This window comes from Phalaenopsis equestris, unplaced genomic scaffold, assembly GCF_001263595.1.
Source record: "Phalaenopsis equestris unplaced genomic scaffold, ASM126359v1 Scaffold199749, whole genome shotgun sequence".
In the NCBI taxonomy this organism is placed as follows: domain Eukaryota; kingdom Viridiplantae; phylum Streptophyta; class Magnoliopsida; order Asparagales; family Orchidaceae; genus Phalaenopsis; species Phalaenopsis equestris.
The window spans coordinates 157,021-168,107 of NW_018219604.1; the positions used below are offsets into that span (position 1 = coordinate 157,021).

The following is an 11,087-nucleotide window of genomic DNA, read 5'->3' on the forward strand; positions in this document are numbered from 1 at the left end:
CAACAATGCAGGCAATGCCAATTGCTGCGATCGGATATATCGACTCTCCGAATTGCGAAGCTTGTGCGCGGTAGTGCGAATTGTGCAAAAGGTCACCCTAAGGCTCAGGAAGGTCCTATAGGGAATCCCTTTTGGGTTTCCTCATGTTGGTTTCGTCCTTCTAAGTGCTAGAAGTTGATACCACACACGCGAAACTCTAGAAGGGGACGGAAGCGGGTCGAACTAAAACGAGGCGGGTCCCACTTCTAAGGTTCTAAGATAGTCGCAGGGAGACCCCTAAGGCTAGATCCTAACTCCTACGAGGAATACTAGACCTCACGAAAATTGAGGTCAACAACCCACAACAATAACTAACAAATGATTAAATTACCTATTTAACCTTGCGCGTAAAATAAGTCTTCAAATTATTTGAAAGGCTCGGCGTCGGTGTAACATTACTCTCCTCCCAAAAAGATATTGTTTAAAGGTGGAAGAAAGGAAAAAACTGTTGTATTAAATCATATGGTTCCCATGTGCCGTCCTCATTTGACATAATCAGAAATTCATAGTGACCACATAAATTTGAAAGGTTGGCTTGTGCACAACTGTCACGACCCGGTCCGGGGATTAGAGTTAACCAAGACAGGAAGGGACGATGGAAATCAATTTTCTGATATTCTAACTCTCTCACTAACAATTTAATAATGAAAACAATACATGAAAGAGCCACTAAAAAAAGTAATTAATATTAACAAGTAGAAATTGCACATTTTTGGTTGTTGCTCTCGCCCCATACATTTATCTCTTCCATTCATCTTGCTTAAATATTAAAAGCCTAAAAACAATATTAAAGCAACAAAATAAGTAATCTAAAGATACCCCAAAGTAATAATACTACTAAATTACAATAATCCAAGAAAAAAAGTACAATATGTATGCGTCTCTATAAGAAATTGTGTAATATATTGGGCTTTTATATTTATTTATAAGCAATCCGATAAATATTTATAAGCAATCTAGCATATAATTATAAGAAATCTTATTTATGTTTATAGAAAATCTGATATATATATATATATTTATGAGAAATATGATATATGTTAAAACATGCATCAATGACATTTTCTAAATGAACAAACACTAATATTCTATATGGATTTATCTTAATTTTACTTTTACTTTTAACTTTATATTTCGCATACACATCCTTCTCAGTGAGGATCACCGTCAACAAAACTAACACATTCTTAGTCAACATTGCTTTGTCGGCTTCAGTCAGCACAACGGTTACCGATCTACACATCGCAATTGTCTAGGGTGAAAAGACCCGTACTTGCCCCTGATCGATATTATCCCGTCGGGAAAGCGATTAATAATGTAAACATAATAATTGTCTGGAAAGGAAAACTCTGTTATACTCGCCCATGACTAATATTAACCCATCGGCACAGCAGTAAGTGAACTATCATAATTATCTAAGATGCTAAAAAAACTCTACGCACGCGAGTACATTGGCGTCCCCTGCATGTACCATTAGGGGGTGAAATCCCTCTGAACACGTACATGCAAGCATTTACATATAAGCTATTTCATTCTTCATACATAAGTTATTCTGAGACATTTTTATGCATTTACTAACATCCATTTTTATTCTGCTGTACAAATATTCATCAGACATATCTTTCATATCATTCATATATATATCTCATGGATATTTTATATCATGCATATCATTCCTACATCTCTATCTTACATGTACATATAATATTTATCTAAATATCATTTATCTTATCCATATATTTCATGCTGCACATCTTTTTCTACTATGTTTATCATACATATCTTTCCTATCTAACAATATAAAGAATCTGTTGTAATATAAATCTAACTGAACTTGCTAAAAGTTAGAAATGTAATTACTTACCTCAATTGTCACATTAAACTCGTCATATTCAACAGTTGGTTGGAGGTTGAGGTAATTTTTACGTTGAGATTAATAACCTATAAGACATTATTAAAGTTTAAGACTAAAATAATTTTTGTTAATCAAATTAATCTTCCTAACTTAGGATTAAGTTACCTAAAAATTATAGGGTTGCATTACAATGAATGTCCACACTCGTCTCGAGTCTGCAGCCCCGATAAACAACCTAGAAACCACAACAAACTTCAGATTTGCTAAAACATTTATATTTTTGGTTAAATTGCATTTTTTAACTCCAATATTATTTGGTATCAGAGCTAGCTTAACTCTAGTCCTATCCTAGAGCTTCGTAGCATCCCCATTACTCCACCAAAAATTCTTTCTTATCCTCAACCACTCCTTCAAACCCAAACCCTAGTCATGTCACCACGTAGATATAGTTGGAACATACCTGGGACAAGAGTGTGGAAAATCCATCAACGACTCGCGGAGATTGATAATAGAACCCAGAAAGAGATTACTGTCGACTGCGATCTAGAGAATGACGAGAATCTGAATCCATTCCACGCGGAAGACATCAATGACGAGGAATATCAGCCTAGCAACTTCGGAATTCAATATCAAAGGAGATTGAAAGAAGGGCCCACATATGAAGGACATAGAGACTTCGAAATCAAGGTGGATCTACCAGAGTTGGATGGAGATATGTATTTAGAAGAATATATAGACTGACTGCAATCTGTTGAGCGAATCTTCGAATATAAGTATCAAAAGATAAACGGGTAAAATTAGCATCCATCAAGTTGAAAAAGAGTGCCTTCTTGTGATGAAAAAATTTGCGAAGATAAAGGAAGAGAGAAGGTAGCGATCAGATTACTAAGTGAGAAAAGATGAGAAAAGAAATGCAAGGAAATTATCTTCCACCTCATTACTGTCAGGACATGTTTCTAAAACTACGCCACCTGCAGCAGAGAAATCATTCAATGGAGTTCATGACAGTTCGAATAGTTGTAGATGAAGGGTGAGTTGGTCGAGTCAAAGGAACACACCATAGCCCGGTACTTGGGGGCCTAAAGTCTGTTATTAGCAATGTTGTGCAATTATAGCCATATTGGTCGTTAAGGGATGTCGAAACCTTGGCCTTGAAGGTGAAAATACAATAAAAACATAGCAGACAGCAATCTTCATTCAGATAGCAGTCTTCAGTCAGGCAGTCACCTACAACTACAACGACTAACAAGAGTACCTCTAACGAAGTTGGGAAAATAGGATAGGAGAGTGACAAAAAAGAAGTCGAAAAAGAGTAGCTCTTCAGGTACAGTGCCAGCTAGAAGGTGTTCAAATGCCATAGTTAGGAACACATAGCTTCCAACTGTCCCACGAGCCGAGTTGTCTCATTCACAGATCAATGCGTCGTCAAGGAGATGGAGGACGAGGAGTCAGAGGAAAGTCTATAGGAAGTACTTCAGCTCCATGGTGAAGAGGGAGAGATGCTAGTAATACAGAGGTTTTATAGTTAGAACCAGAAAGAGATCAGTCATAGCTGAGGCACAATATCTTTTGCACCAGGTGTATTGTGAAATGTAAGGTTTGCAATTTGATTAAGATGGTTGAAGTTGTGAAAATATGTTTTCCACGCAGATGGTGAAGAAATTGAGATTGGTCGCACAGAAGCATCCACAATCTTATTCCCATACCTGGTTGAAAAAGAGATACGCGTAGATCAATAGTGCTTTGTTGAATTTTCAATTGGGGATCGGTTAGAGCAGCAAGTGTGGTGCGACGTAGTCCCGATGGATGCGTGAGATATTCTGTTGGGGAGGCATTGATAATTCGACCGCAAGACTCAACACGACAGCTTCAAGAATACTTACTCTTTTAAAAAGGATGGGAACGCGCCGCACTATTACCTGCGAAGGATGCAGAAGGTGTAGACGACACAGAGGAGACACTAGTCTCAAGAACCACCTTCATGCTGTCGATTTGGGAAGCTTTAATGACAATGACATTAGTCCTACTAAAAGGAACAAAGGAGGAGAGTGAGATGCGAGCACCATTACAGCCACTACATAACTTCCATGAGGTGATGACTGACAGCCTTCCCAAGGGATTATTGACACTGAGAGACATTCAGCATGTCATAGATCTCATACCCGGAACAGTGTTACCAAATTGGCCTACCTACAGATCGAGACTTGTGGAGCACGAAGAATTGCAGCGGCAGGTACAAAATCTCGTCACGAGAGGGTTATTTAGAGAGAGTACCAATTCCTTCTTGGTTTAATTGTCCCTATTTTGATTTTATCCAAGAAGGAAAATTTGTGGCGTATGTGCATTGACAACAAGGTCATCAACAAGATTACCATCAAGTTTTGGTTTCACATACCTCACAAGGATGACCTCTTGGATCAAATGCACGAAGCCACCAACTTTTCAAAGATCGACTTAAGCAGTGGATATCACGAGATCCAGATGAGGCTGGGAGTGGAAGACCACTTTCAAGACATGAGATGATTTATACGAGTAGACAATTTTGCCCTTCAGATTATCAAACACACCTATCATTTTTATGAGGTTGATGAATCAGGCATTTCGAGCCCAAATTGAGAAATTTGTGGTGGTATTACTTTGACGACATTCCGGCTTACATCCGATCCGAAGAGCACTTACATCTAAAGGTAGTATTTGAGGTGTTGCGAGCAAGGAAACCATATGCCCATTCAAAGAAATACCACTTTATGACGGCCCATGTATGCTTTTTGGGTTAATCGGGTGTAGTGAGGGCATTCAGATGGATCCTACAAAGATCAAGGCCATTGCGAGCTACACCGCACCGCAATCTTTCACTGAGCTGAAACAGTTTCCTGGGCTAGCATCATTTTAGGCGATTCATCAGGAGATTCAATACCATCACGACCCCCCTTACAGAACAATTGAAGGGAAACAAATTCCACTGGATAGAGGCAACACAGAATAGTTTTGAAGCACTCAAGAAGAAGGTGACCCAGGCACCAGTCTTGGCATTACCAGATTTCAACTAGCTGTTTGAGGCAGTGTGATGCATCCAACGTGGGGATAGAATCGGTGTTGAGCCAGGGAGGTTGCTCCATCTCCTTTTTCAGTAAGAAGTTGAATCATTCTAGGAGTTTTTTGTTATTGTGAGAGCTCCTCAACACTGATCATTACTTATTGAAAATTGAGTTCACGTTGTTCACAGACCACGAAGCCTTCAAATTCTTAAACAACTAGAGTAAATTGAAGGGCCGACACACAACTTAAATGAATTTCTTTGCGTCGTTCCAATTTGTGCTTAAGCTCATGACGGGGAGTAAGAATCGTGTAGAAGATGCACTAAGCCGCTGTCACTTACTGATCACTGTGATGCAGGCTCAAATTGTGGGCTTTGAGATAGTAAAGGAACGATACGAGGCAGACGAGGATTTTGGGAAAATATATGAGCAATGTCAAGAAAAAAATATCGGGCAGTATTACAGAGCTGATGGGTACTTGTTCTATCAGAGTAAACTGTGCATTCCTAGATGCTCGCTGAGAGAGTTCACTATTCAAGATATCACAGTGAAGGACTTATAGGGCATTTTGGCAGGGACAAAACTCTCACACTCGTGGGAGAACCTTTTTTAGCTCTGACATGCGAGAGATGTGGAGCGACGCGTAAGGCACCGCTGGATTTGTCATATGGCAAAAACTAAGGGACAAAATATGGGACTATACACCCAATTATTAGTACTAGAGGCACCGTGGGTGGATTTTAACATAAATTTTCTGGTGGACTTCCTAGGACACAATGAAACAAGGATACATTCATGGTTGTGGTAGCTCGATTCTCGAAGATGGCACATTTCGTACACTGTCACTGAACACTGAATGCATTGCATGTCATCGACTTGTACTTCAGAGAGATTGTAAGGTTGCATGGTACCCAAGGCCATCACTTTAGACAGAGATGTCAAGTTCTTGAGTCAATTATAGAGGGCTCTATGAGGAAAAATAAGCACTAAGCTTCAATTCAGCGTACTCATAAACAGACGGTCAGAGAAAGGTAGTAAATCGAAGTCTTAGAAATCTACTGAGACACTTTGTTGGGAAGAATATCAAGTTGTGCGATTTGATTCTAGCTCTGTCTGAGTTTGCTTACATCAGATTTTTGAATCAGAATACAAGCCGCACTTTAGTTGAGATTGTGTACGAGCAACCTGCTCACTCCACTCAATTGGTACCACTCCTATCGACATCAAAGATTAGTGAGGATGCAATACAATGGGTGCAAGAGATTCAGAAGCTCCATAAGGAGGTTAGAAAAGATCACTAAGCAGAATCACAAGTACCAGGGACATGCAAACAAAACAAGGAAAATGTGCCTTTAAAGGAAACTTAGTGTCCTAGGAAGTTTAGAACAAGAATATCTGCTCTGATAACTTTATAAACAATCATTAAAATAAGAATATCTGCTCTGATAAATTTCCTATAAGTTATTTCAGATTAAACAAGAATATCTGCTTTGATAAAATAAAATAACCACCAAGCCTTGACACTTTTGTCCCCGTATGTCACTTCTCTGTCCTAGCTAGATATTGATGTTTGTTATGTTTTTTGTTTTCGTTTGATTCTTGACTTTATTCCTAGTTATTTTGCTTCATAATATTTGCTTCCGTTATTGTGGTTTGTTTAGCTCTGAAATATCCACGACCTTCTTCGCCATTTCTTCGAAGGCAAAGGATCTCCCCTCCATGGACGAGAAACAGTCCTCCATTTCTGATCTAGTTTAGCACACCTCATCCTCTAATTTATCCTCGAGAACATCTTAATTTTTTGCTTCCAATACTCCAGGAAAGTTTTTTTATTAAGGAAATGAAACTATTGTATGTTGCGACTTCCCAGTTAGCTTGAATCGCGAGTGTCTTGCAAGGTTCAGTCACGAGCAATCTCGTCATTGGCTTCCCAGTTGTATCACGACTAGGGTACTCATCGCGACTCAATATTGATTTCCAGTGCTCGCTGTGAACTCGATGTAGCTTCCAATAGTCAAATCGCGATGGTATCGCGACATTTTGGGCACACCCGATCCTATCGTTTGCTTCCTAAATAGCTTCTGCAGGCTCTTCGCTTGCCTCCAAGCTAGCTCAGAATTGACTATATCGTAAGGTTCGGCGTTGTGATCCTGTTCATCAGTTTCGAATCACGATGATATAGAGGTTTGTATCTCGTTATCGATCCTCCTTGTATGATGTGATCCATCCTTTGCAAAGAATTGCCGCAATCCCGTCATTGCTTCCACTAAGATTAGGGCACAACAATTCCGCACCCTGTACACCGCGATCCTGCCAAGAATCAAATGCTCTGATGCCAATTTTATATGAGCAGAGATAATTTTTTCACAGAAATAAGAGCAACCAAATATTTTATTTCAAGAACATCAAACAACACACTCAAGACAACAATCTCATCATAGCAAAACCTAACCTTAAACATAATAAACCCTATTTATATCCCACAATAATATTTAAAAAAGGACTTAATTACTTTTTTAACCTTGCCTCAAAATAATTATTTAGCGGGCTCCACGTCGATGTAATGTTGAGACAAAATTTTGCTAGCTCATAAGTAGAACCCACATCTTCCAAAGACCTATAGTTCATAAGAGTACATTTCATCTTGGATGTTTTAGCTATACAAATCCCATATCAACAATTAAAAAATAATCAGCAGAATTTCAAACAAACAGTAGCATCAAAAAGATGTCAGCTGACTCAAAAACACAAGGAAGTTCCCGTGAAGCGTTCCTTTCAACACAGCATAAAAGAATACCAAACTTTGAATTTGCGACTGTTTAAACTGTTAATATGATAAGTAGTAGAAAACATAAACACTAAGAAAAACCATGAACACTTGAGAAAAAAAAAACTGAAAGATAAAGGTATTTCACGTTAAATAAAATAGGGAAGAAGAGCGAGTTACCTGAAACTCATCAAAAGGGCTCAAGTATGGATTGCGATAATTCAACGCAACAACTAAACCGAATGATACCTACAATTAAAGAAAATACAAAATTTAGAATAACTTTATCAGAGTAGATATTCTAACATTCATTGGCACCAGAATGGGGAAAACCCCAATACGTGAAGCCACAAACTTTTACTCACCAATGAAATACCCAATCATTTAGCAATCATAGCGAATAAAAAAATGCATTTTCTTCATTCCTAGGTGGTCGGCAATTGGTCGAACTATTTAGTTTATATTAGATTGTTTGAATATATGTAAGCAATAAACAATAAAATGCTATGTTTAATAAAGATCAGTATTTCAGTTTATCACAGAAGGGCCGGCTTGCAGCATTCTCCCAGGGTTCGGGGAGCTTCCACATCATTCGTCAAAGTTTTTATGGCAGAAAAATTTTGGTGGGGCTGGCTTGGTGGATGTTAGGGAACCCTAAAATAGCATTAGGATTGGGGTAGCTCTTATACCAAATGATACTGAAGTTAACCCAAACAATAAAGGAAAAATAAATATAATTGCTAAAATTCAAATAGCTTACAATGACGACTCCTCAACATAAACAATACAAACATGCAAACGGAAAGGACAACGACGATATTGCGAAAAATAAGAAAGGAAGTAACACAAAATACATACATAGCTCTCTACAGTGGAGAGTGGCAGTTCCGACGGGACCGGAAGGGAATGGCGATGGTGTTGGAAGATGACGGCTAGCAAGTGGTGGCGGTGCTGGAAATGGTGGACAACGACATGAAGAAGACTGGAGGTTTGGTCGACAACAAGGAAGGGTTGAGAGGCTTGCGTGATGGCTGAAAGGAGACTGGAGAGGGGTTGCATTGGCCCTTGATAGCATCAGGCAGGTGGTGGTGGCGAGCAGTAGGAATAGGTGTCCAGAGGCTGGACAACAACTAGACGAGGGTGGATTGACAGCCACACGAACAGATGTCGATGGGCTAGACAACAGCAGGAACAGGTCTTGGAGGGGCTGGCGGAAATATGAACTGATTTGGAAAGGCTTGGCGGCAGCAGGAAAGCATTCAGAGGCCTGGACAGCAGTAGGAAGATGGATGGAAGGTGGCTTGAGGCTGTTGGAAGGGGGCTAGAGGCGTGGATGACAGCAGAGAAGATGGTTTGCAGCTGCTGGATGCAGGGCCGAAAGGGGCTACAGAAGAACAAATGTCTTGTTGGGGTCGAGCTACAGCCGAAGCACCACCCGTGCCCTTGGAGAAGGTCACTACTTTGGATGAGTTACAGTTGAAGCAACTTCGTCGTCAGGTACAACCCTTTGAAAGGAAGCACCTTAAACGCAGCAACTAAAATCAGCAATCATAAAAAATCTCCCCAACCAAGGCAAACACAACATAATATAAAGGATCTTAACACAAAAATAGGGAGGAATTTGAAATTGGGATAGAAGTGGAAGGTGATAGAAAAGCTAGGCAATGAATAGGGAGGAATCGGAATTGGAAAAAAATAGAAATAGAAAAGGGGATAGAAAAGGCAAGCAGAAGAATAGGAAGGAATTGGAATTCGACAGAGATCGGAAATGGGTTGGAATAAGAAAGAAAAGGGCCGCTTAAGCTGGCCTGCACAACATTGCAAGCTGAAGCTTCTACAGGTTGCACTGCATATTTGATGGGTTTCAATGAAAAAGGCAGGTTACGATTCAGACCCAGACAGTCACACATGCAAGGCGATGGCTGTCATCAATTAGGACAATACTCTTCTGGTGCTGTTAAACAAGCAAAGTTGTAAATGAATGAGGAAGTATGAGAATCAAAATAAATGCATCGATTTTGACAACTTGTGTCAAATTCAAGAACATAATTCTTTTGAACCCAAATGAAGCAAAAGCTTAGACTAATAGCAAAATGTATTAAAGAAGCATAATCACAAAATATATCCTGCTTAACCATCGAGTATATAAGAAGAAGAAAAAAAATATGCAATTTGAGTAACGCATATATTAGTGTGTACAAAGCTAACAAAAAATCAAAATCCAGACAAAGCAATTGCAAATTAATATATAGGAGTTTCACAGATTCAGATATTTTTAAATTACCAGGGTAATCAGAGAGGTAAAGTTACCAAATCCCAACTGTCCAATGCAATTAGTACGGATGGGGTTGTTTTTCTTGAATTGGCTTTCAAAAAGGCTGGCAGAATCAGTCACATGGTGCTTAAATCAACTAGGACCACGCTTTTAAGCTATTTACGATAAGCTTTTTGAAACGCAAATAATGAAAAGGCACCATTTCAAGATATCTACCAGAAGAAATTATGGCTTTTAACGGAACGGTAAAAATTGAAAAATTACCTGCCTGTCTTTCATGTGGTACAGGAAACTTCCACCATATGTATTCCTATCCAAGGGCCATCCAATAGTATGCAGCACAGCACCAGACTCATGTTTTTCTTCTTCAATTTCCCAAACCTAACCCAACAAAATGCTGTTATCTTAGATATAGTCTAAAAACTATTCACATCAGCAGCCAAACAGCTATTTATATTTCACATGTCTTGGTATAAATGATGAATAAAGATGAACACCTAAGTTCTGAAAAAGTGAGATTAAAGAATTGAAATAACAGTCATTATAGGGGATGATATGCTACAAGTTGATCCAGATTTTGACCAACTTATTGAAAACTGCACATTTGTAGCAAAAACTAAATGGAAACAATAGAGAATACAACAACAACAACAACAAAGCCTCAATCGCACTACGTGGGGTCGGCTACATGAATCCTTTTTCTCCATTGCGTCCTATTTAGTGTCATACTTTCATTTAGTTCTAGTAAATTAAGATCATTTTTAATACAATAAGCCCAAGTCTTCCTAGGTCTACCTCTGCCTTTCTTAACACAAGTCGAATCTAAAACATCTACTCTCCTAATCGGATCATCAGATGGTCGACGTTTAATGTGACTAAACCATCTAAGACGACTTTCTCTAATTTTGTCTATCACAGGAGCTACACCAACCCTATCACGAATATATTCAATCTGCATTTTGTCTCTAAGTGTAAAGCCACTCATCCACCTAATCATTCTCATCTCGGCAACACTTAACTTATTATTATGCTTCTCTTTTAAAGGCCAACATTCAGCGCCATAAAGCATTGCAGATCTCACCACCGTCTTATAAAATTTTCCTTTCAATCTAA

General features: G+C 38.9%; 1 protein-coding gene across 2 annotated transcripts in view; it reads right to left on the reverse strand.

Annotated features, from left to right (window-relative positions):
• LOC110035765 (electron transfer flavoprotein-ubiquinone oxidoreductase, mitochondrial) overlaps positions 1 to 11,087 on the reverse strand; it is a 77,907-nt gene that overhangs the window by 28,689 nt on the left and 38,131 nt on the right. For both annotated transcript variants that reach the window (XM_020740052.1, XM_020740054.1), the window contains exons 8-9: positions 10,239 to 10,355; positions 7,880 to 7,948 (exon numbers count right to left, since the gene is read on the reverse strand). In XM_020740052.1, coding sequence (XP_020595711.1) covers positions 7,880 to 7,948; positions 10,239 to 10,355 — 186 coding nt within the window. The remainder of the gene's footprint in view (positions 1 to 7,879; positions 7,949 to 10,238; positions 10,356 to 11,087) is intronic.